Genomic DNA, 27074 nt, shown 5'->3' on the forward strand with positions numbered 1-27074 from the left:
CTCCCGGGCCATGCCCCAGGCTGAGGCCGGCTCTCGCCCAGCCCAGACTCCGAGTGGCTGAGGCGGCCCCAGGCCCGGGCCCGGCGCAGAGCGGGGGGCGAGACGCTTCCTCCTCTAGCGGCCGACACGCCGGGCAGGGGAGAGGAAAGACCCGTGGCCGGAGTATCTGCCTGCCCGGACAGCGGGGGCCTGACCTAGGCGGAGACCGGGGTGATGCGCCCGGGCACCGGTGCATCCCGACTGGCGGACGCAGGCCCCGGTCTGTCATGTCCAGCCGTTGTCTCGCGTCTTAGACCCGGCTCCTGGGCGGGATCCTCCACGGACCCCGCTTCGTGCGGTGGGGCCACGGCGCAAAGTACCAACCACGGTTGCCAACGCTTGTGACGGTACCATGGGTTTCGCTTTAAATCCCCGGCTCCTGGAGTTAGGTGCTGGTTGTTAGGTGTGAATCTCGCTTGTCGTTTTTAAAAAAAAACAAAAAAAAAAAAGTTTTTTTCACGGCGAAGGACAGATTGAACACGGGATCCAGGGGAACCCTCTCGGCTCATACACCGGATAGCACACAAACCCCAAATTGCTTATTTGAAAAAAGCATGTTCTCTAGCTTAATCACATTATTTTGGGGGCTCTGACCGATGATTTTTGAACGCGCAGGTTTGGCGATACTGAAACAAGACGGGTTTCAGAGTAGCAGCCGTGTTAGTCTGTATTCGCAAAAAGAAAAGGAGTACCGGTGGCACCTTAGAGACTAACAAATTTATTAGAGCATAAGCTTTCGTGAGCTACAGCTCACTTCATCGGATGCATCCCCTCTGTTTTTTCCACCAAATGCATCCGATGAAGTGAGCTGTAGCTCACGAAAGCTTATGCTCTAATAAATTTGTTAGTCTCTAAGGTGCCACCGGTACTCCTTTTCTTTTTTTGAAACAAGACGGGTATTATGGGGAAATCAAATCCTACACCCCCCGTGAAGCCCTGCCCTAGCCAGATGCTCGACACAAACGACCACGCTTTTCTGGCTTGCTTTGATGAGAACGGGGTTTGAATTGAAGTGTGTGTCTTTGGGCAGGGAGGTAGCTAGTCCTGCTCCATCTGTATGCGGGGAAGGCGGGGTAGCGGGTTCCCCCATAACGGAGCACGCTTTAGCCCTGGCTGCAAGGGGGTGCGTATGTGTGTCGAGACCCTTAGGGGTGGGGCAGCTGTTGTGTGTGCCGGGAGGGAGGAGGGGTATCTTTTTTTCTCGGGCAGTGAGTTGGACAGCCCTGGCCTTGGGTGGGAGGAGAGCAAGATGGCAGCCTCCGTATGGCTGAGCTGCCGCAGCAAAGGGATGGTCAAACTACTCTTGGGTGGGAGGCTAGTCGCGGGGGCTTGTGCTTCCCTCCGCCTTGGAGGAGGCTGGAGGCTTCTGCACAGGACCCACGAGCTGCTGGGTGAGTATTTGGCCTCAGTCACAAACAGGTAGTTCTTAGTTGTCTGCCTGTGCTGCAGCTGGGTGGGGGACAGCACTGATTTCCAGGGGCAAGGAAAGGGGATGGTAATGACAGAGGCCAGGTGTCTGCGAGGAGCTTGTGGTTAGGGCAGAGTATCTCTGCAAGCTGGGTATGATGGTGAGTAGGTGATCTGGACAGGGGAGAGGGTCCATGGGGAGGGTTCACCTGCTGAAGTGAGTGGAGAGTAATGTTGGGGTGTGGAGGCTTGGCGTGGGGGAGAAGCAGAGTGGACTTTATGATTAGCCAGTGGAAGGGAATGAAGGGGGTGGATAGCGATGCTCTGTTTGGCTAGTGGAAATAGGATGAAGGATGTAAGGCCTGGGGAGAAAGGAAGATGGTGGTATGGCACCAAGCTTGGTGTCTAAAGGACAAAGTGTATGGCAAACGGGTTTAAGACTATTTTCTAAATCATTGTGGCTGCTTTTGAGTTGAATGGCCAAAGAATACTTAGAACTGTCTTCAAGAACTAAAGCTGTACTTTCTCAAAGTCCTCTAATTCCCAAATTCCTTCTGTGATTTACCTCCATCCATTTTTCTGCTCCTGGCTCCTGACAAAAAACATCTTTTTAGTGTAAGATTAAGTCTGAAAATCTGTAAAACAAAAGAAGGCATTCTGTGCAAGTTACAAGGTCAAATGTAGGACTTAAAATGGAAGCAACCTTTCATTCTGAAGAGAGGATTCCTGACTCCAGAATTTGCTCTCTGTCTCTCTGAGCCAGAGTTTGGTCTACAGCTAAAATGAACATCGTTTAAACCTGGTAGTAATTATTGGGAAGATTTCTAGCAGTACTGCAGGAGGAGGAGTCTGTAGATTAGAGATGACATTGGTTGAAATGTTTTGAATGAAATTTTTCATCTTTATGAACTAAAAATATTTGCAAAATTGTCAATGTTATTGAAATATTTTGGGTTTTGCTAAAATTTTCATGGAAAGTGACCATTTCAATAAAAACAGTGAAATTTTGCCAAAAAATGATGCCTTTAGACCACCGTGAAACTGAAACAACTTCAGAATTTCTAAATATTTTGTTATTTAAACCCTCTTCCCCCAAATTCTGTAACATTGGAGTTGCTGTTTGAGACTCCTTAATTAGTTCTTGAAATTCTGGTAAGTGTAGGTGCTGGGTTTTTTTAACAGGATACCTATTTTTTTTAAAATACCTGTTCAGTGAGACATCTAATGAACTGAGCACTCTGATTAGAAAAGGACAAATTAAGTGAAAATCGCTGAGTGATCAGGGAATAAAGGGGATGGGTGCAATAACTGAGGAAGTGGAAAGGAATTGAGACAGCTGTGATGGGGGCTGCTTATTTAAATAGGAGTGGGAGAGTCACAGCGAAGCCACTTGGAGCTTTTTAGATCTATGCGTTTAATTTAATTTATTTCTGATTATCCCTATAGACTTTATTCTGCAGTCCTTACCTAGGCAAAACTTCAGTTCGGTGTTTTTTGCCTGATTAAGGATTCCTGGTTCTAGTCCTATTTGCTATATTGCTTGCCTTAATGACAGCATTTAATTTTTTGTTGTGTGGGCGGGAGAGGGGTAATGCATGTTTCTGTTGAGGTTTGAACCTTTTTTCTGACATCTCTCATTTTCTGAAGTGTATGTCTGTCAATTCTGTGGTAAAATGAATATTTTTTTTATTTCAAACCACATGCAAGGATTTTCTTAAATAAGAGCTCAGATTAATATATAGTTTTCAAATTGCATTTTAAAATAGCTTTCTACAAACAAGTCTTTCTACCTTTGTCTTTTTTCATTTGCCAAGACCTGTGTTTTGCACTTACAATAGCACCTTTCATCAAAGGATCTCAAAACTCTGTCATTTATAGAACTCAATTTTAGATTAAATCTCATATTCTCTTGTGATAAGGATAAGTAGCAGTATCTCTATTTTACCTCTTTGTTGAGACACTGGAGCAATGAAGCACAGAGGAAACAAAGTAATTTGCCTGATGTCTCTTACCAAGTTATTAGTAGAACAAAAACAGGGCCACGACTCCCATTCCCTTGCTCTAACTGTTCTAAAATCAGCTCATGTTCTTGCCACCAGTGAGTGGATTATTTTTTAATACAGTGAAAATTACTAAAACAAGAAGGAGTATTTATTTCCCTTCTGGACTGTTCTGTCAGAGTTCTCTCAGTCATCAATTTCTGCAGAACGCAAGTTTTCATTTTAAAAAAATTATTAGGTTTCTATCCCTTATGGTTGCAAAGGTAGTATTCCTGTCTACTTGATTCTACATGTGTACAACTGCTGCTGCGTTGCAGCTTGTAGCTTCTCAAGTAGTAGCAGAGAAAATGTGATGAGACTCTGGTATGTTTTGGGGAGGTCAGTGGTAAAACTGACAAGAATCATGTCACTTTGACTCTGATACTTAGGAAAGCTACAAGCCACCCTACAGGCAGATAATGGGACTATTCACTGGCAAGGAAGACCCAACAATAGACCATGGGGAAGAAGAGAATTCTGTATATAAGGTGGAAAGAAGACTTTCACATTTATGACACACCTACTAGCCAGAAAACGATGGGAAGGAACCCCAAGGAGGGTCAAGAGGCAGTACTTTGATAGGCTATATTCCTCCCCCTTCCCAGGAACTATGGGTTTCTTACCAGGATGTTATTTCTCATCCTCATTGGTAGTGTCCTTCTCTCACCTGGCATATCAGTCTCTGGTTAGTAGGTGTCTTGGATGTGTTCAAGCCTGGGTGAGTTTTAAACTTATAAAAATACACTGTAACCTATTAGTAATACTTTGTAAATGTGTTTTCTGTTGTTAAGAATTGTTGTGATGTGATGTTCAATGTTTAATGCCCTAGTTCATCAACTTTCATGTATACTTACAAAGAAGTGTGCTCCCATTTAGGACAGAGGAGTTCCCAGAAGACTTGGGAAGGGAAAACATAGTGCCTCCCTTTAAAAAGGAGTATTATAGACCAGTCAGTCTAACTTTGATATCTGGAAAGTTACTGGAACAAATTATTAATCAGTTTGTAAGCACCTAAAGGATAATAGGATTATATGTATTAATCAACATGGATTTGTCAAGAATAAAATGCCATGCCAAAGCAACCTAATTTTCTTCTTTGACAGGTTTATTGGCCTGGTTAGTAGGGGAGAAGCAGTAGATGTGAGATATCTTGATTTTTAGTAAGGCTTTTGACATAGTCCCACATGACATTCTCATACGTGAATCAGGGAAATGTGGCCTAGATGAAATTACTAGAAGGTGGGTGTGACCCAATGCTCCCCTGTATTCACACCCTATATACAACTGTAATAATCTTTGTACAAAATATGCCTTGTGAGTGAATAGTAACTTGCTGGTCAATAATGTCATGGTGAAATGTATGCAACCACACTATATGTGAAGTTATAACTTTCCCCCTGTATGATGTTGATAGCACATGTTCAAACCCACATAGACCTACTTAACCACTCCTGCCTAATTGGGGCTATCTTAAAGGAATGTGTGTTTACCTCAGTTTACATATACATAGTAAATAAGGTCTTTGAGACAGCAAGAGGGAGACAAGGCAAATCTGCACTTCAACATATACAAAGGAGAAGAAAGAGCAGGAGAGCACCTTCATGACCAGACTACACATCACCTTCTTTACTGTTTGAATAAACTTTTCTTTGAGGGGTAATCCTTAGATAAAACCACTTCAAAGGGGACTGGACTATAAAAGTGAGGGGTAAAAACACCCCAGGGATTCTTTCTTTCTCTCTCTCACTCAACTTTCACTTAAAAAGAAAAAGGAACCAGCCCTTTGGACTTTCAAGGCAGATTCTGACTTGAGAATTTGGTCAGCTATGTTGCTGGGAACGTGGTAAGAATTTTATCTTGAATCAAGTCTAATTTAAGTTGGGTCTTACCTACTAGGAAACATTTTATCTGTATTTCTCTTGTAGCCATTTCTGATTTTAATGCTGTGTACTCACTTAAAACTTATCTCTTTGTAGTATAATACACTTTTTATTCTGTAGTCAGAACTAATTAGTGTTGTGTTTAAACTGAATTGTTTGGTAACTCCAATTAAAGTAGAAAACTGTTGTACATTGACCCCTTACAGGCATAATGGACCTCTAATATCTGAACTGCCCAGGAGACGGCTGGGTAGTGCAGAACACAGGTTTTTGGGAGCAATCCGGGACTGGAAGTGTGTTGCGGTCACTCTGAAAGTAGTAAGCAAGGCTGCTGGAAACCAGAGTGTGGCTGGTGTGCAGCTGACAGGCTGCTAGTGTCTGAGTGGCTCCTACTCTGCGGCTGCCTTGAGCTGGCAGCCCCAGCGTCTTCATTCTTAGATGTAAGTGGCTGCCCTGCAGATGGGAGTGGGGACAGGCAGCCCAGATGTGCCTACCTTTGAGATGCAATACAGGCACAGTACAATATACAATATTTGCTTTTTTTATTTTTATTTTTTGACTCCGCTGCTGCCTGATTAGTAATTTGCAGTTTCACACGGTGTCTGGTTGACCGGTCAGTCCGTAACTCTGGTGTTCGTATCTTTGAGGTTCTACTGTAGTACTGCTGAAAAGGATCTGGAGGTTATAGTGTATCACAAATTGGATACGAATCAGCAGTGTGATGCAGTTGCAAGAGAAGCTAATGTCATCCTGGAGTGTATGAACAGGAGAGTTATATGTAAGATACTGGAGGTAATTGTCTGCTGTCCCCTACACTGGCGAGGCTTCAGCTGGAATACTGTGTTCATTTCTGGATGTGGACAAATTGAGAGAATCCAGAGGAAAGCAACAAAAATGATAAAAGGTTTAGTAAACCTGACCTAGGAGGAAAGTTTCAAAACAAATCAGGGCATTTTTAATCTTGAGAAAAGAAGACTGAGGAGGTTCTGATAAGTCTTCAAATATGTTAAGGGCTGTTATAAAGAGGACTGTGACCAATTGTTCTCCATGTCCACTGAACAGTAGTAATGGGATTAATCTGCAGCAAGGGCAATTTTAGATTAAATATTAGGAAACCGTTATCAACAATAGAGATAGTGAATGATTGGAATAGACTTCCAGGGGAAATTGTGGAATCCCCATCATTGGAGATTTTTAAGAACAGGTTAGACAAACACCTGTCAGGGAAGATCTAGGTATTCTTGCTCCTGCTTCAGTGCAAGAGATTGGAGTAGATTACTTTTGGGGTGCAGGAGGGGATGCGGGGTCCTGGCGGTGCTTACCGCAGCTCCCAGGAAGTGGCTGCCAGGTCCCTGCAGCCCCTAGGTGCAGGGCGGTCAGGGAGGCTCCATGTGCTGCCCTTGTGCCCTCGGGTGCTCCCCTGCAGCTCCCATTGGTTGTGGTTCCCAGCCAATGGGACCTGCTTAGCTGGCACTAGGGGCAAGGGCAGTGTGCAGAGCCTCCCAGGCTGTCACTATGCCTAGTGGCTGCAGGGACATGCTGGCCACTTCTGGGAGCTGCATGGAGTCAGGGCAGATCCTTAGCCCCGGCCCAGGCTGAGCCACCAACCAGACTTTTAACGGCCTGGTCAGCAGTGCCAACTGGGGCCACCAGAGTCCCTTTTCGATCAGGCGTTCTGGTTGAAAACTGGACACCTGGCAATCCTATGGACAGATAAGCTATTATTGCAGTTCCAAAGGGATGTCATGTGGGAAGGTAATGCTTTTTTTCAGTTGTCTGTTAATGTGACTAGGCAATAGGAAAGGAGGAGAGCCAGTACCTTGTGATCAAACATCTGTCTGCAGATAGTCAGCGAGTGCTGGTTAGGGAGTCACAACATCCATTTCTTCTGTGCCTTTACACCTCATCACATATCATAGGCCCTTTAAAGTCAGACTAGAATTTTAAATAATGTTTGTGATAACTTTTTCTATTTAAAGATTTTCCTGTTATATCCATGACAACTGAAGACTTCTTAAAACAGGTTCTAGAACAAAAATGGACTAATTCAAATAGTACCCGTTTTGTACCAATCTAAAGCCTGGTCTACACTGGACGGGGGGATTGACTTGACTTCAGCTATGCTATTCTCGTAGCCCAAGTTGCATATCTTTGGTCGACTTACCTTGTGTCCTCACGGCGCGGGGTCGACTGCCGCCGCTCCCCCGTCGACTCTGCTTCTGCCCCTCGCTGCAGTGGAGTACATGAGTCGACGGCAGAACGATAGGGGATCGATTTATCGCGTCTACACTAGATGTGATAAAATCGATCCCTGATAGATCGAACGCTACCTGTCGATCCGGTGGGTAGTGTAGAAGTACCCTAAGAGAAGCACACTTTCTCATTATAATCTGTAATTACAGTATTAACATTTCTTGCCTTTAGCCTTGCTATAATGTTTCCTGAGGTACATGTGCCATAGTATCTGTATTTTGTCTAACCTGCAGATGGTGCAAGTGTGTTATCTTTAGAGTGGCTTGAGCAATGTTATTTTAATGAACACTAGTATTAAGGGAATGAGCTGTATCTGACCCTAGTGGAATATAGAAGATGTGCAGTGTGTGGGGGAGGGGGGGAGAGAGAGAGAGGAGCTGAAGTGAAATATGACTGGGTAATTTATTCTGGCATTGATACAACCCGCTACTATAGCTCTTTGGTTCACATAATGTGCTCCCATAAGCAGAGATTTGATATGAAATTCCAGGAATGCCATATGTAGATTAGTCAAAGTAATGAAGCTTAGATCTGCTTCATAATAGCAGCAAATTGGTTTGTACTACATTTATATATGAACAGGTAATGGGCATTCTAAAACTCTGTAGGGCTGCACATTAAATGCAGTATAGGGCTAGAACCCTGATGAGTGAAGACACTGGTGCATTTTTTTTCCACAGAGAGAAGAAAATGGTCCCCTAATGTAGTACTTCACTCTAGTTTTTTAATATATCTCAGCTATTGCTGTGTTATGTTTGCACTGATATAGAAGAGTACTAAATTTTTTCTTTACAACTGACTGGGTAATGTTGTAGGAAGCTATGAAATAGCATTTCAGCTGAGGATGCTGAGGCACTTGTATCTCTAGTTCATTGCAGCTTTTCTATTTTGACAGAGCGCTTGCTGTACCCATGTCAAGGCAGGTGAAACAATAATAAGCAGTGAGCATAGAAGTTCTGACCAGTGCTTTGGAAGATAACATGCAGTGCAAAGCCACAGGATTTTTCAAATCCATTAAATTAAATCTTATGTCTGGAAGGAACATAACTGTTAAAATGGTCACCAAACATGGAAGTGTTAGGGCCTCAGTGATGGTTTCAAGTTAGCAATTGGTTTGTGTTTAAAAACATTTTAAATTGATTCTCTAAATATAATTGGTGGTAGATTTAGAAGTGGCCCTAAATAAACAGTAGATGGCTATAAAAATATCAGTGATGGTCTGGTGGACGGGGCATGGAACTGGGAGCCAAGAACTCCTGAGTTCTAATCCCAACTGGCAGTTGCTTAGACACCCAAGCTCCTCTCCTTTCCTGGGCCTCCTGCTCCTGGCAAGGACTGAGGATTCCACTAGACAGCTGGCGTCTAGGGGTTAGGTATTGCAATGCTGAGCAGAGCAATGCCTGTGTCCTTTGAGGATCTGGACCTCTGTTTCTCCATCTGTAGTATGAAGATAATACTTAAACCCACCTGTGCAAAACACTTTGTGTTTCCAGATGAAAAATCTGGTAAAAGTGCAGTGGTGGTGGTGTTATACAAGGGTATAAGGAGTGGTTAGTGAGTTCAGGACCTGCCAGCTCCTCCCCTGCTCCCAACCAGCTTTTCATAAGGGTTGTCCTGTTCCTAGTGATGCTAGAAAGTTCTGTGAGAGACATAAGCTACACTGGCAAAAACACTTTTATTTTGGTATAAGTGCATCTATACTAGGCTTATAATATAGTAGCTTTAAAAAAAAATGACACCCCTAACTAACAACATTATGCCAGTATAAGTTTTAAGTGTAGACCAGGCTTAACATCTGGTATTTTTGATCCACCATGGCTAGAAATGAATGCTATATATCACTGGAAAGCTAGAGACTCTGCTTTTCTGTGATGTGTGTCCACTCATTACTTTTTGTATAGGCCCACATTAGGCATTTTAAATGGTTTAAAATTGTTTGGATTTTAACATGAATGATAGGCCTGAAGCATGTAACCAAAAAGAATAAACTCATGAGAAATGTGGTTTGTTTGTGTTAAACTCATAGTGGAACCTGGAAATACCGGTGTTATCTTATTTAAAGTTTGGGCTAAGCTATAGAAATAAACAAAACATGGTTAAGTGGACACCAGGTGCAGTAAATAACTGGTTAGAAATGCTTAGTCCAGTAGCTGGGGGAAAATGCGGCAAAGTGAAATAAGGGGAAATCCTTGAAGAAAGCAAGTGCAAATCCTTGAGTGCAGCCCTAAACTGCTTCAGCTTACTTTAGTGAAGGTCCACTAACCATCAAAGACATCCCTTGTTTGTTATAAAGCAGCAACGTTTTCTAGGTTTTTGTCAAAGCTTTTCCTTGCCCTTCTGGAGCCACACCATGATGGGAAAATATCTCCTGGCCCAGATCTGGTTGTGTGTATTTGGTCAATGCTTATACAATAACTATTTTTGTTACTAAGGTATATATGCTTATATTTGTATTTTGGGAGTAGCCAGCACCAAGTGGCCTTTGGACTAATAAAGAAATGCTTGTGTGGAAACTGAGTTGTGGTAAACCTTACTTAAATTATTGGATGTTCATGACATAAGAACTTTAAATCACATTATTCTTATTACCATGTTTTATTCTCAGCCTTTAAGGTTTGATTTACTAATTGAGGCTAGTGTCTCAAAACAGACTGTTAGAACTGGAACCAAGTCTGTATTTTATGACAGGTTTCAGAGTAGCAGCCGTGTTAGTCTGTATTCGCAAAAAGAAAAGGAGTACTTGTGGCACCTTAGAGACTAACAAATTTATTAGAGCATAAGCTTTCCTGAGCTACAGCTCACTTCATTGGATGCATTTGGTGGAAAAAACAGAGGAGAGATTTACACACACACACACACACACACACACACACACACACACACACACACACACACACACACACACACACAGAGAGAACATGAAACAATGGGTTTATCATACACACTGTAAGGAGAGTGATCACTTAAGATAAGCCATCACCAGCGGGGGGGGAGGGGGGAAAGGAGGAAAACCTTTCATGGTGACAAGCAAGGTAGGCTAATTCCAGCAGTTAACAAGAATATCAGAGGAACAGTGGGGGGTGGGGTGGGAGGGAGAAATACCATGGGGAAATAGAAAAGGAGTACTTGTGGCACCTTAGAGACTAACAAATTTATTAGAGCATAAGCATGACTCTAAGGTGCCACAAGTACTCTTTTTCTTTTTGCGAATACAGACTAACACGGCTGCTACTCTGAAACATGGGGAAATAGTTTTTCTTTGTGTAATGACTCATCCATTCCCAGTCTCTATTCAAGCCTAAGTTAATTGTATCCAGTTTGCAAATTAATTCCAATTCAGCAGTCTCTGGTTGGAGTCTGTTTTTGAAGCTTTTTTGTTGAAGTATAGCCACTCTTAGGTCTGTGATCGAGTGACCAGAGAGATTGAAGTGTTCTCCAACTGGTTTTTGAATGTTATAATTCTTGACGTCTGATTTGTGTCCATTCATTCTTTTACGTAGAGACTGTCCAGTTTGGCCAATGTACATGGCAGAGGGGCATTGCTGGCACATGATGGCATATATCACATTGGTAGATGCGCAGGTGAACGAGCCTCTGATAGTGTGGCTGATGTGATTAGGCCCTATGATGGTATCCCCTGAATAGATATGTGGACAGAGTTGGCAACGGGCTTTGTTGCAAGGATAGGTTCCTGGGTTAGTGGTTCTGTTGTGTGGTGTGTGGTTGCTGGTGAGTATTTGCTTCAGATTGGGGGGGCTGTCTGTAAGCAAGGACTGGCCTGTCTCCCAAGATCTGTGAGAGTGATGGGTCGTCCTTCAGGATAGATTGTAGATCCTTGATGATGCGTTGGAGAGGTTTTAGTTGGGGGCTGAAGGTGATGGCTAGTGGCGTTCTGTTATTTTCTTTGTTGGGCCTGTCCTGTAGTAGGTGACTTCTGGGTACTCTTCTGGCTCTGTCAATCTGTTTCTTCACTTCAGCAGGAATTGTATTGTATTGTAGGGTATTGTAGTTGTAGGAATGCATGATAGAGATCTTGTAGGTGTTTGTCTCTGTCTGAGGGGTTGGAGCAAATGCGGTTATATCGTAGCGCTTGGCTGTAGACAATGGATCGAGTGGTATGATCTGGATGAAAGCTAGAGGCATGTAGGTAGGAATAGCGGTCAGTAGGTTTCCGATATAGGGTGGTGTTTATGTGACCATCGCTTATTAGCACCGTAGTGTCCAGGAAGTGGATCTCTTGTGTGGACTGGTCCAGGCTGAGGTTGATGGTGGGACTTAGTGCTACATAAATGCTAGGTATTATTAATACAAAGGTAGGATTTAATTAACTTAGGCTTGAATAGAGACTGGGAATGGATGAGTCATTACACAAAGTAAAACTGTTTCCCCATGGTATTTCTCCCTCCCACCCCACCCCCCACTGTTCCATGATATTCTTTTTAACTGCTGGAATTAGCCTACCTTGCTTGTCACCATGAAAGGTTTTCCTCCTTCCCTCTTCCTCCCCCCCTCCCCCCGCTGCTGGTGATGGCTTATCTTAAGTGATCACTCTCCTTACAGTGTGTATGATAAACCCATTGTTTCATGTTCTCTGTGTGTGTGTATATAAATTTCTCCTCTGTTTTTTCCACCAAATGCATCAGATGAAGTGAGCTGTAGCTCATGAAAGCTTATGCTCTAATAAATTTGTTAGTCTCTAAGGTGCCACAAGTACTCCTTTTCTTTTTGTGTATTTTATGAAATATTGCAAGTCTTATACAGAGATAATTTCTAATTCTGGGGTCCATAATATGATAACACAGTCAAAATATTTGAGTAAACAAAGCCATGGACCCATGCTGTGAGGTGCACTACTTCACATATTCTCAAGGATAAAAAGGGTTTGGTAAACTAATACAAATATTCTCAGGACCAGTAACTTTTCTAAGCACTACTCCCGAACCAGCAGTTATCAGAAAGAAAGATTATCAATTACTGTAGATGATACAGCCACAAAACGGAATTTGATCGGGAATAGTCTCTGGATTCACTTTACAAATGCTAAAGTTAAATAATTTAAGTACCTGAGCAAAGACAGGTCAGTTTCTATGACTGATCTGGAACAAGAGAGAACTAATTAGGAAATAGAAGTCAGGAGCAAATTTATTTATATTTCTGCACTGCAGACTTTCTGGGAGCATGAACCATGTATAACTTCAACTCAGTTTTACAATTCATGTGCTTTAGGGATCATGACCTCTTGGGTGTGGATCTACAGAGACTTTAGGGAATTAATGAACTCTGTTTTACTCTTTCTGTGCAAGATCTTTATAGCCTGCAAGCATACTAAATCTTTGTTACAACATTTTCCCTTTGCAGAAAAGGTCCACATGATATCCAGAAAGGAAGAAAAAAAGACATCTTGTTTTATCTCTGCTGTTGAATAAATAAGCATTCTTCTATAAGTATTTCTTTACAAATGTAATAATTTTCTCTTTCAGTAGTCTATAGTACAGTATAGAACAAGGATGGATATTTTTATTTATTTCCTTGAATTGTTTGTCCATTCACTCATTTTGCTTTTAACTCTAATTTCTTTCCTTTCTCAGGGATCTCAATTGTATTAATTGTGTGATTAAGCAGAGGTTTTAGTGGTTAATTCCAGTGTCTTGTTTTCCAGGTAGTCCTGCTGTTAAAATACTCATGCCTGCACTGTCTCCTACGATGGAGGAAGGAAATATTGTGAAATGGTTAAAAAAGGAAGGTGAGAGACAATTATCTAAAATGATAAATTTAGTGAGCTGTGCATTGGTTCTCCAACTCATTATGTGGACTATTTTGTAAGAGCAGGATCACTTACTGGATACGAGCTCTTTACCAAATACCCTATCCACAAATTGCTTGTTCTCAAATAATGTTTCTTCCTGCTGCCTACCAAGGACAAGTTCCATGGACCACCGGTTCACTGGTCACAGTCTGAAAACTACCTGTAAGCTACTCTGTTAACTTATTTTGTATTTTTGTAAATACATTCTTAACTCTCAAGTCAAGAAGCATCTTTGCACTCCGCTTCTGAGAGCGTGTATATGTTTTTAAAAACAGTAATGGACAAGTAATATTGTAGATTATGAATAATGTACAGATGACTAGATTCTCATGAAATATCACAAATGATTTTTGGAATGATTCATCAGTATAGAAATCCTAGACAACTTCAGAGGTGTTGTGAATCTCTGTGTTGTTACGTTCCCAATTTCTTATGGTAATTTGAGTTTAAACTGCGTTTTGAGAAAGAAACCTCTGCATGTGATGATATTTCCTTATCAGCGTGACGTGAAACTTTTTAGTTTGTGCTAACTAAACTTTATTTGAATCTTTAAGGGAGGGTATATACCCCATCTTTGGCATACTAGAATCATTAAGCTGAATATTTAGCTTATTTTCTACACTAGAGTTTTGCTGATGCAATTTACGCTGATGTACAACCACCACTGGAATTAAACCGCTGTTGCATGTCCACACTAGGCTTCTTGTGTTGGTGAAGTGCATCCCCAATAGCAGCACAAGACCAGGGCATTGTTGGTAGCTATCCCACTATGCAACTGGCTGCAGGGTGCTTTGGGAAGTGTTTGCAATGCCTCATGGGGGCAGGTACAACGTCACTTTCTCAATTCCATTGTTCCATGAGCATCCTACTAGATTGCTTGCTGCTTTTCAGCTGCTCTGGTAACCAGCAACCCGGCCATCTCTGGCAGAAAGCACGGATCCTGCACTCCTGTTCAATGTTATGAACATAAAGCTATAAGAGTAGCCCAGTGGGGGAGGAGGAGAGGCTATTCAGTTGGGGAATGTCTTGAAGGAGCATATTAACACTGAGCCACAGTAATGTGTGTGTTGTGAGCCTGGTCCTATTTGTTTGCATCATGCTATGGACCTTGTAATGGTTGCTGTGTGCGCCCGAAAAGTAACACATTTTAATCACTTTTTAAAGTTGCACTCAGTAATTTGACCAAACTGATATTGCTGAACACTAACACAAGAAGCCCACCGAAGTGTGTGTGTGTGAAGGGGAGGGGGTGAAAGTGTGTGACAGGGAGTGTGTGTTGGGGAGGAGAGTGTGTGTGTGGGGGGAGGGGGGAGTGTGTGTGTCAGCACCCTGTCTTTTTAAGTACAGCACTCACCAGCCTGAACACTTGTTCAGACAGCAGCTGGAAGCAACCAATTCTGAGGCAGAAGCTGGAGCACAACAGCTGGTGTCCCCCCCTCCCCCAGCTCAGTGGAGACCAGTATGCTGGCGGGGGAGGAGGACACCCCTACATCAGCCCCCACCTCCCTCCCTGACTCTTCACAGCACAGCAGGAGTCTTTCTCTCCCACACCTCTGCCCCAGCAGCAACCCACCCTGCCCGCCTGCCACTGTGGTCCTAGTGCTGGGGAGAACAGGATTCAATGTTAATCATTTGATTCCATGATTCCCTCTGAGTTCTCCCACAGCCTTCTCTCCCCAAAGACCAAGGAGATTCACCCCTTTCCCTGTAGTCCTAGCAGGAGTGTGTTTGCTGCTGGGAGCCGGCGTGTTCAGCTGGGCAGTAGCTATGTGAGCTCTGCATGCTGAGCAATTTCAAAATTTTGGGAGGGGTGCATGCCTGTGTAGCTGGATGCAGGGCAGCGGAGTTCAAAATGGTGAGCAGAACTGTCACGGTGGGCATTGTAGGATAGCTCCTGGAAGCCAGTTATGGCAAGGTAACGAACACAGTCTCTACACTGACGCTTAGTCGATTTAACTTTGCTGGAACATGCTTTACGTCTCTTGTCAAAGTGGTTTTATTTTGTTGACAAAACAGGAGAGTTTTGGTGGGAGGAGCATTATAGTGTGAACACCTACAATGGTTTGTCGACAAAAGCTGCCTTTTGCTGACAAAACTGTGTAGTGTAGACAAGGCCTTAGTTGTCCTAATTATCTTGTGACCTTTCACACTATGGGCTTGATTTATTTATTCCCCCAGAGGTGCTAAGTACTTGCAGCTTCTTTTGATTTCAGTTGCAGTAGTGGGTGCTTAGCACCTTTGAAAATTAGGCTTTAGGGGGGCAACATGTTTGTGTTAGATTTGGAGCTGCCTATGATTATGAATACTATGTTTTATATGGTTCCTTGTGATTATTTTGAGGCGCTTCATTGTGTGATTAAATTGTGTTTACCTGCAGGTAGGAGGAAGAGAGCAATAGTTCAGATAGTATTTATTAGCAAAAACTGAATGGATATTGGCTGTAATGTGCTAGATAGATTCCCCCCTCCCCCTGCGGGCTTGCTAAACTATATTTTTCAGGAATGTTTCAACCGTGAGAAGGGGAGAAGGGATCATAGTTAAGGGAAAGACTTAAGCAGATACTGTTGGGGAGCAGATTGAAACCCAAACTCCAGAGGGTTGGGAGAATGGGGTAAAATAGTCCTGCCTAATTCTTAAAATAAGGGCTTTTGTACACAGCAAGCAAACCAGGTTATGAATCTTCAACTCACCAGCTTGCTGTACAGTAATGTTCCATATGGACGTTGTTAGAGTTCAGTGAAAGTCCCGGAGTGCTTCTTAGCATATTACACTTTGAAGTAGTAGTACACCAAGATGCCTTCTGGGACTTTCACTGTACTGCAACAGCATCCACATAGGAAGTTACTGTGTGGCAAGCTGGTGAGCTATAGATTCATACCCGGGCTTGCTGAACAGTAACTTACTGTGTAGCTGAGCCTAAGATAGTTATGTGTATAAACTGGTTTATTGCTTTCAAAATTCTTTCTCTTGTTGTGCTGTGTTCTTGCTGTTAGGATTAAACAATACTTTGTTTTAAAGAAAGCTGTTTGGGTCATTGTATTTACTGCTGGTCACAGCTTCCAAAGGGAAGAACTGCAGGTAATGAGTCCAGCAGGACCCGTTAAGAGTAATTAGAGGTGGTACACACAGGGCTGTAGCCCACGGCCCCAGTTCTAAGAGTGGGAGAGTCACATGTTTCACCCCAAAGGGGTGAAAGCTCAAGGCCTAAACCTGGCTGGCCTGTACTCCGAGAGACCAGAGCAGCGTCGGAGGTGCAGCTAGCCCTGAACTGTGATTAAAGTTACAAGCTATTTAGTATGAATTCTTATGTTTCTTCCTACTAGTAAATTATGAAAGACCAGGAACTGTTATGGTGGGTATTCAGGGCTGACATTTTAATAATTAAATGACAGTCTATTCTTAAAGCTAATGGAAACTTAACAAATTTAAGTTGCCTAGACACATCTCTAAATCTGGAAAGACTCATTTCCAAAACCCATTTACTTTTCATGAAAAGATATTTCGGGTCCTCGTTTATCTCTTGCTGTCTGAGGTCTGTCACCTGAAAAGTAATTGACCTTTATTAGAATGTGTTAACGCTCCTAGATGAATGACCTCTGCAGTATTTTGTGTCTTCACATGCCTTGGCTGGAAATGAGGGTGCTCTAGCTCCATAGGTTCAATCAGAAGAATCATTGGTTCTCACTCTGTCATCAGGAAAACCTGTTTCTTTTTAGCTCTCTCTTGTCCCAGATTCCATGAAAATTCAAGTTAAAGCTGGATTTTAAATTTAATAATGGAGTCCAGGGAAAGAGAGATGTTTGTGGCTTCTAGTGGTGGGTCATAAAGCTGGCAGTTGTACTTTTATGCCCTAGCCTTTAGGGACCATTAAGATTATATCTTGGGCTCTAAAGACCACTGTTAGTTTCACTTTAGAGATAGTTGTAGTCTGAGCACAAAGCTGAGAGCGAAGACCTCCTGAAGTCTAATGCTAGTTCTGATACAGACTTCTTCTGTGGTCTTGAGTGTATTTTTAATTATTTTTTCTGCATCAGTACCCTTTTCTAGAAAATGGGGATAATACGGGGACTGTGGTATCTCATAGAAGTTTTGAAAATTACTTAGAAATTAGGTTAGGTACTTATATGACCCTTATTACCATAGTATCAGCATGCTTAACGTTTGTATATGCTTTGACTATGTGGAAAGTGATATATATATATTCTCTTTCCCCCTTCCCCCATTTAGTTACACTTAAGAAATCATTACTCTCATTCAAGGTTAAAATTCAGTTTGTATTTTGATAAAATTCTTTGAGAACCTCAGATCAGAGGTCCTGTAGGAGAGCAAAGTGTTTTACAAACATTAACCCTCACAGTAACACTTTTGGAAGGTAGGTATAATTATAAATTATAATTTATAAATGAAATTGAAGAACCATGAGGTTTAATGATTTGCAGATAGACAATGACAACGGCCCTGAAAGTTGTCTTTCTCTAAGGCCTGGCCTACATCTAAAACTTAGGTCGATCTAGCTATGTTGCTCTAGAGTGTGAAAAATTCAGATCCCCAAAGATATTGCTAAACTGACCTAAGCCCTGGTATAGACCTCTGTAGGTTGGTGGAAGAAGTCTTCAATTGACCTAGCGACTGTCTCTCAAGGGGGTGGATTTACTACAGTCATGGAAAAACCCCTTCTGTTACTGTAGCAAGTGGCTATACTGTAGGGTTGCCAACTTTCTAATAGCACAAAACCAAACACCCTGGCCTTGCCCCTTCTCTGAAGCACCACCCCCCACTCACCCCATCATCCTTCCCTCCATCGATCACTTTTCCCCATCCTCCCTCACTCCCACTGGGCTTGGACAGGGGGTTGGGGTGTGAGAGGGGGTGAGGGCTCTGGCTGGAAGTGCAGGCTTTGGGGGGTGCCGGGGATGAGATGTTTGGGGTGCAGGAGGGAACTCTAGGCTGGGGCAGGGGTGGGGGGCGGGGGGAAGTGTGAGGTATGGACTCAGGGCTGGGACGGGGGTTGGGGTGCAGGCTTTGGGAGGGAGTTAGGGTCTGGGAGGGGATTCCGACCTGGGGCAGGGAGTTGGGGTGGGGGTTCAGGCTCCAGCTGGGCAGTGCTTGTCTCAGATGGCTCCCAGTTGGCAGTGTGGCAGGGCTAAGGCTGACTCCCTGCCTGCCCTGGCTCCACATGGCTCCCGGAAGCAGACGGCATGTCTGGCTTCTAGGCGCAGGGTGGCCAGGCGGCTCCCCAGGCGCCGCCCCTGTCTGCAGGCACTGCCCCTGCAGCTCCCATTGGCCATGGCTTATGGCCGATGGGAGCTGGCGCTCTGGGCGGGGGCAATGCGCAGAGCTTCCCTGGTTGCCCCTGTACCTAGGGGCCACAGGGACATGCCATCCGCTTCCTGAAGCTGCGCGGACCCGGAGTAGGCAGAGAGCCTGCCTTAGCCTGCTGCACCTCCAACCGGATTTTTAATAGCCCGATCAGCAGTGCTGACCGGAGCTGCCAGGGTCCCTTTTCAACCGGGCGTTCCAGTCGAAAACTGGACGCCTGGCAACCCTACTACAGTGCAGTGCTATAGGGGTGCTGTGCTGCTCTAGTACTTGTAGTGTGTAGATGTAATATAACTAACCACAAGTTTCTGATAACCATGAGACCATATTCTACAGCAGTTTAGATTCTTACTTTTGAATATTGTGTCTATAACTACAGTTTAAAGTGCAAAATCTTTTAAAACCACTGTACAACTGTTTTTTCTTATTATAAAGGTCTTATGCCAATTCCTCCATGTGTGCTATAGAAAGCTATTTCAATCCCTATTATGCTTCCCTAGATAAGTATCTGAAAATCAGTTGTGCATATTAATTGCTCTTAATTGAAGGTTGGACTCAAAGACAAATTATTCTCTCATTTTGAATACAATGAGATCTTTCCATTTAAAAAAATCTGACTGTGAAACATGGGCTCATTTAGCTCATCTTTGATAATAATTAGTTCTAAATATTATTTTTTGCCTAGCAGTGTATTAAGGGATAAAGCAAATGGGTAGGTAGATTTTTAAAGAGGGGAAAAAAGGAAAGTGGAGTAATGCTTTTAAATTTACCACCATAAAGTGATTCTCATAAATGACTCATCCTGCAATGACTTGATTATATATGACTGAATGGCACTAGTAGATATATAGTCTTACTGATCTTATATCTGAAAAAATGAACATTATGGCACCGTGTTTTAAAGTAAATGGAAAGAGACAAGATTGGAAAGGTAACATAACAGGTTTACATGTGGAAATGTGTGGGTTTTCCCCCATGTAACCAGCAGGGGTCACCAGAATACTATTCTGGTTACTGTTCCTGCTCTTTAAGTGTAAATATCTAATATTTGTTTTTACAGTTGCACAGGAGAGACAAATGATTTCACTTCAGCAGGAGAAAACACATTGTATTTAATAGGCAGCTTCACTATTTCCTCCTTACTGTTGCAACTTTCTATTGATTCCTGTGGGTAATGAAATCCATTACTTAAAAATAAAACTGCTTTTTATTCTAAAGATATTTATTATGTATGAATTTAGTACTGGTGAAAGATGACAGATTGACAGCCCTGGAGACTACAATCCTCTGATTATCCTGAGCCAGGTACATAGAATTGGCAGCATCAGTGGATGCTTCCCCATATACTATAACTCAACCGTGTTCTAGAGCAGTGCTACTCAAAGTGGTGGTCTGCGGACCGCTGCCGGTCCACAAGCCATCAGCTGCCGGTCTGCATGCACGTTGGAAAAAAAAAATTACTGGTCCCCCACATCAGGTAGCTTGAGAAGCACTGTTCTAGAGGGACCACCTCTGGGGACTGAGAGAAGGGAGTTCTCCATTGTCAATCCTTATGCATCAAGAGGTGCAATTTGTGTCTTATGATTTGGATACCTGTCCACTAGTAACTGGACTGACACTACCAACTTTTTGCATCTAGGCTACTCAACCTCTGTTGGGTATGACATAAATTTGAAGGGAAACTCCAGTATAGTAGTAGTAGTAATCACTCTAATATAAGGAGCTAACCACTGAAAACACGGGTTTTCAAAGTGTCTGATTAATTACAATGAATATAACTATTCACACACAGAGTAGCCATCTGAACAATTTTATGATACCAAGTACCAGCTTTTCCATTTTCAGCAAAGCTCTCTGCTTTCCAAGTCTTTCCGGTCAGAAAGCTGATCTTTTCAGTTGTACTTGGCATCAAATTGGGCATGTGCTGGGATGTATCATGAATTTGGCAGCCGTCGCTGAAAGGTACCACAGTCCCATTCATTAAACTGAGTTACTGAACCAGTGACAGGGATTTCTGAAGGCTATATTGCAACGTACTTCTAAAAATAGATATTGCATCAAATCTTCTGCCACTGGCTGCTGCTATGGTGGAGCCAAATGGCAGAAAAAGTTGGTGTTATCAGTTTCCCAGAGAGTCCCCAGTGCAGGGGAATCCCCAAGCACCTTGGAAGGCTTTGATGTCCCCAGAGTAAGAGGCACATTGAGAGGGTGGGGACACTGCTGGAGCGCTGCTGTGCTTTGGCAATCATGTACTACTGGAGCTATTGCTGTAAAGTAAAATTTAAAAATAAAACTGCTCTAAGGCTGCTGTAAGTGGCTGCTGGAGTAGCCACCGACAATCCACAGTCTAATGATAGGAGGTGTAGAGATATCACTTGCCCCCTCAACTGTGCTGGGCACAGAATTGGCACAGCTAAGGAATGAGTCCGTTTTATTTAGTAAATACCTAGCTAGCTGTCTAAGGTAGTATAAGTTATAACAAACCACATGAAATAACCATCTAACAGAACTAAACAACTGTGAATTAGAGTTGACGAGCTTGGTAGCCCCCTGTGAGCCATCCAGTCCCTAATTCTGTTGCAATTTAATGTGTCCTAATGTAGATTTCTTTTTAAACATGAAATAATGAAGTGCTAAGTTCCCTGTATATATTTGAGTGGACAAAGAAATTGGCCATCTTTTCTCTCCTTAGAGTTCCCACAACGGAATCTCGGGGAAATATTTATTTAATCAAGGCTTGAATATAGCTGCTGTTTCTTACTGCAAGGGTCATCCAAACCATATAGCAGTTCTTTCTCTTTCTTTTTCCCTCTATCCCTTTTCAAGTAGTCACAATACAAGAAATAATCAAGACAAAGATCTGCACATGTCACATACACAAACAGAAATCGTAGGTGGCAAAGTAATTTTTCTGAGGTTTAAGCACTTCAGAGACCAAGTGGAAATTAAATTAGACATATTATGCTGTCACTTCATTTATTGTGCTGCGGAAAGTGTTAAAGCCTGTGTTTTGCATTTTAATGAAAAATACAATACCTACAAACCTGATGCATAATTGTACTTTTTCTCCAGTGCTGTGTAAAGGAAAGCATATTTTATCTGCTTTAAGGCCAAAACATTCTGGATCCTTTCCAGTTTTCCCACTGTAATTTCATTTAATGGCAGGTATCCAGTCGTTATTCATCAGAAGAATCCAGGCTCATAGGGCTGTTATCGTGTAATAGCAGGCATGTATGTGCTTAAAAGGAGAGAAAAACCATAATATAACTTGATCCCATCAGTAGATTTGTGTAGTTCATGCAGATCCACTTCTAACACACACACTCTCTCTCTCTCTCTCTCTCTCTCTCTCTCTCATTTCACAAAAGATGTGTATTTCTTGCTTGTTCAGGATTTTATAACAGACTGAGAGGAAACAAACTGACAGACTTGCCATTTGAATATTTTTCATTTCTTGAAGTTTTATTTGTATATCTGTAATGATGATTGGAGTCCATGCCAGAGGACAGTTTCATGTTTAACTCTTTGCTATAAATTCAAAATAACACTTGCCTGCCTCTCTCTCTCACTTGCTTGTGTATATAAACACACAATGTCTCGTATATAGTTTTAAGACGATGCTGTTTGTTACCAGTATTCTATTAAGAAATACTCACATCACTATTTTCATCAATGGCTAGCAGTTATTGCCAAAGGCTGGACATAAGGATTTCAGGGTTGCCTTCTTGACTGTGCTCCTGAGTGATTGTGACCTAAGGCAAGTCACTTCATTGTTCTGTCTGAATACTTACCGCAAACATGGGTAATTAATGACCTTAACACTTTACAAAAGAGCAATGATTTTTATCCAGAAGTCTCAAAGTACAATATTATTTACTGCATTTTTAACCACCTTTACAATACTGGAAAACTGGTAGCCAGATGCATGCTTCAAAATTATTCTACAATATTTTAAAATCATGTCTTGTTTTGCAGGTGAAACTGTAAATGCAGGAGATGCATTATGTGAAATCGAAACAGACAAAGCAGTGGTAACCATGGAGTCAAGTGATGATGGCATATTGGCTAAAATAATGGTAGGATTAACTGTCTTTAGCGGGGTTGAGGTCGTTTGTCATGGGTAGAGGTCATTTCTCATATTAGTTCAAAAATTACTTTAATATGAACTTGTCTGTATTTCCTGTCACCTCATTTTCAGAATAAGACACCAACACACTCTTACTGAATAGCTTTTATATTTGTAAATTTACGAATGCTGAACTACTAAAGTTGTAGATAAGTTATCCTCAGATGAAAATTACACTTATGGTTTTATACATCTTGTTGCCTTATGACTTGCTTCCATCAAATATTTAAATTTTATTCTTGGTGTTAGTTAATAAGAATTTAGGAATAACACCTAATTAATTTTTTCACTATCTACCTGCTGAAGCATCTGGTGGGGGGCCACTGTTGGAGACAAGATATTGGACTAGATGGCCCATGGGTGTGATTCAGTATAGCAATTCCTATATTCCTAAAATCTATTTTAAAAATAGAAAAACTCCATGAATGTGTATTAAAAAAAAAAAAGGGGGGGGGAATATTGAAATAGCCAGTGGTAGGAAGTAATTGGAATTAATGTATTTACCATCAGGCTGATTGCTCTGCTTGTTTGGGAGGGATGTGTGTGGTGGGGCGGGGAGGGTGTCTTTGCAGTCTGATTGTAAGCAACAATAGGGCTTTGAGCTGGTCTGGAGCCAGCCCATGCAGATCAAATTACCAGATGGATTTTAAACAATTTGGGGCAGGAACAGTATCCTCTTATAAGTCCTTATAGCATCTAGGACAATGGGGTCCAGATTCTCATTGGGGCCTGTAAATGCTATCAGAATACAAAGGATTAATAATAGTAATCTCATTCTCCATTTTACTTAATTACAAGTTTTTTATATAATGGCTATCACATTCTGGTTTTGCACTTCAGAAATTCAACTCTTCCCTTTGTTATAAGTTTTTAGGACAATGGTTCTAATTACATCATCTTTGATATTTATTTATTTGCTGGTGGAATAGTGTTGCATATTTTCTCTCTCCCCATCCTCACTTAGCTCTGTAGTCTTAAACTGTAGATTGTGAACTTTTTGGGCCCATGACCATATTTGTACAGAGCCTACCAGAATGGGGTCCTGATCATGACTGGGTCCTCTGGGTCTTTCTGTAATATAAACAATAATAAATAAATCTGATGTCACATAGTTACTAACAACACATCATTGGTATTCAACATGTAGATAACTGATTCTTGTGTTGAGCTTCTGGATTCACAATGCAATTGAGAGTCCTGTATTTGTTATGTAAGATGCTGAAGAAATCGCCAAATGCTGTTTCTCCTTCTGAATTGTTTTTGGGATGACTGTGAGTAAAACTTTAGTTTTGACACTTTTTTTTTATTCTGACTTAATTGTTTTGGAATAGAAAAGATGATTTGATTGACACATTCCATCTCCAGACAATGTTGCATGTGGCTGAGTATTTTCAGCTGTTCCAAGACCACTAATTTAGGCTGAACTCCACTCTAATTCTTCAAACTCATCTTTCCTCTCGCAAGGCTTGATCCAGTGAGGACAATGAAAGGGTCAGTGACTTCAGATGGAACTGAAATGGCCTCTCAGTTCCTAGCCTCTGTTTCTGATGCATTCATTTTGTTTTTTTCTAAAGGTGAGCATGCACTACCAAGTCTGTGTTTTGGTAACAAGGACTAGAAAGGTTTCAGAGTAGCAGCCGTGTTAGTCTGTATTCGCAAAAAGAAAAGGAGTACTTGTGGCACCTTAGAGACTAACAAATTTATTTAAGCATAAGCTTTCGTGAGCTACAGCTCACTTCATCGGATGCATGAAAGTGAGCTGTAGCTCACGAAAGCTTATGCTCAAATAAATTTGTTAGTCTCTAAGGTGCCACAAGTACTCCTTTTCTTTTTAAGGACTAGAAAGGTGGATAGAGATGTAAATAACAGCATGAGAAGGGGGACAGTGAAGGGGAAACAGCATTATATTGGAGACATTAATTTTTTAATGGCTTTACCAGAAAGGCGGTGAATTTGTCAACCGTCTAAACAGTTCTTAAAGCCAGTCAGACTTCATCTCTTTTAATTCATTCAGTGATTTTTTTCTTTTTTTTTTTTTTGGTCACAGAATGTTTGAGGTGATCTGGGCATGTGACTTGGGGTGGTCTTTCTTCACACTTATTCACATCATCTCTTGAGCCAGATTCGCCATACAAAAGACTGATTCTATACTGAATGCTTCTATTTGATCTGCTAATGTTTGTATTAGATTAAGCCGTAATAAATATTTTGCATGTACTTATTGTTTTTTAACATAAAGAATCCCAAAGTGCTTAACCGTTATACTAGTACCACAGAACTGCATACACATTTGGGCTGGAGGGTGGTAACCAAGTGAACAACCCGGAGTGCACTGCACAGTCTGAAACTTATCTAAGGACAATGGCACTGAGCTGTTCCAGGCCAGGATTTCACTCATAATGCATAGACCACTCAGCCATACCATCCTGATCTCAATGCAAATTCTCACCAGCACACAGTAGTAAGAAGTGTGCACAAACAGATCAATTTCTTCACCAAAAAATTATAGAATTAAGATTAAATAAGCAAGGTGTGTTTCCAACATTTATAGACTCATTTATACACTGTTTTCTTAACAAAAATAACTGTGATTAAGTACATACTTTAATCATGTATTTAGGATTCTTATTTTTGTATTAAAATATTAATAATGGTGTAGCTAAATGCATAGGTTTTCAGTCAGCAACCTAGCCTATATTTCAAAACACAGCAACCAACCCAGAGTCCTACCAAACTCAGTGCCACATTCCAGCACAGAAAATGCTCCTCTTTTGCCCCCCAAAGTTTGATCAATAGTAATAAGACAGAATTGCTGTTGAGAATACACTCTCTCTGGCTGACTCCCTTAGTCTCCCAGCTACCTTCATTTTACGAGCCAAAGCAATCCTGGGCTCCACCTAGAATGGGTGACTCAACTGCTCTCACTAAGCTGCCTCTAATCATTGTCCTATTCAATCAGATCAAACCAAAAGTTATGTGGATAATGTAGCATACGTACATGTTTAATACCATTCCTTATAGAAACATTTTTAAAATGAAGGATTGAAAATACTGTATGGGGAAATATTGGAAAAAATATTTTCTTTTTCAGTCTCTGTTGGGAGGCCTGAGAAAAATGCCACCCAACCGCATCAATGGTGGGGAAACATAATGAGGTCAGTGGTGAAAAGGGGACAGACCCAGTAGCAAAGGAGGGAGACACTCTCTCAAGGACAATAGGTAGCTTCTCCCCCCTGGAAGTCTCTGGCACCCATTGACCAGCTGAGGCAGAGGAGTGCTGATTGGCCAGCATTCCCCAGCCTCTTTGGGCTCTGATCCAGCAACCCATCCAATCCACCCACAAGTCTAGCCAACTGCCTGTTTAGGGGATCAGGAGGGAATTTTTTCTCCCATGGGCCAATTGGCAGAGGACCAGGGAGGAATTTGCTTTCCTCGCAGAACCTTCAAGCCATGGTTGATTAAGTAGGAATCTGCTTAGTACCTAACTGAGCTACTGGAGTTGGAGTTGTTTATTTGTCACAACTTGTAGCTGATTTCCAGTGTGGTTAAGAGAATAAAATGAGTGGTTCCCAGAGGTAAGAGACCAGGGATTTGGTGTTGGGCCTTGGGCTCATGTGATAGGGTCAGACCTTGTGGCCCTTGTGTGTTGAGGTCCCCACCCTCCTGACCCTCTGTCTCCCTCTTGACAATAGGGGTAGCGGGTTAGGACTCAGCCTATCCCGCAGGACTCAGCTCTCTAACGAGAACTGTCAAGGTTCCTTCCCCACTCTGAACTCTAGGGTACAGATGTGGGGACCTGCATGAAAGACCCCCTAAGCTTATTTTTACCAGCTTAGTTTGTACCTTGAGGAAGTTTTAACCTTTGCTTTGTCCTTTTAACCCTATGCTGCCACCACCAAGCATGTTAAATAAAGAACAGGGAAAGAGCCTACTTGGAGATGTCTTCCACACCCCCTTTCCCGGGGAAGGCTTGATAAAAATCCTCACCAATTTGTACAGATGAACACAGACCCAAACCCTTGGATCTTAAGAACAATGAAAAAGCAATCAGGGTCTTAAAAGAAGATTTTTAATTAAAGAGAAAGTAAAAGAATCACCTCTGTAAAAATTAGGATGGTAAATACCTTACAGGGTAGTCAGATTCAAAACATAGAGAATCCCTCTAAGCAAAACCTTAAGTTACAAAAAGACATAAAACCAGGAAT

General features: G+C 42.1%; 1 protein-coding gene across 9 annotated transcripts in view; it reads left to right on the plus strand.

Annotated features, from left to right (window-relative positions):
* Positions 1 to 23: 23 nt before the first annotated feature.
* Positions 24 to 27074, plus strand: part of PDHX (pyruvate dehydrogenase complex component X) — a 113493-nt gene continuing 86442 nt past the window's right edge. Inside the window, exons 1-3 of one of the 9 annotated variants that reach the window (XM_043515870.1) lie at positions 24 to 367; positions 13278 to 13361; positions 22719 to 22819. In XM_043515870.1, the coding sequence (XP_043371805.1) occupies positions 214 to 367; positions 13278 to 13361; positions 22719 to 22819 (339 nt within the window). In that variant the 5' untranslated portion in view covers positions 24 to 213. Of the gene's footprint in view, positions 368 to 390; positions 443 to 962; positions 1431 to 1477; positions 1664 to 1688; positions 4204 to 5599; positions 5806 to 13277; positions 13362 to 22718; positions 22820 to 27074 lie in introns of those variants that run through there. The other 8 variants (XM_043515873.1, XM_038405312.2, XM_043515871.1 and 5 more) reach the window with 8 other exon arrangements.

The sequence above is a fragment of the Dermochelys coriacea genome, chromosome 6, assembly GCF_009764565.3.
Source record: "Dermochelys coriacea isolate rDerCor1 chromosome 6, rDerCor1.pri.v4, whole genome shotgun sequence".
NCBI classification, from domain to species: domain Eukaryota; kingdom Metazoa; phylum Chordata; order Testudines; family Dermochelyidae; genus Dermochelys; species Dermochelys coriacea.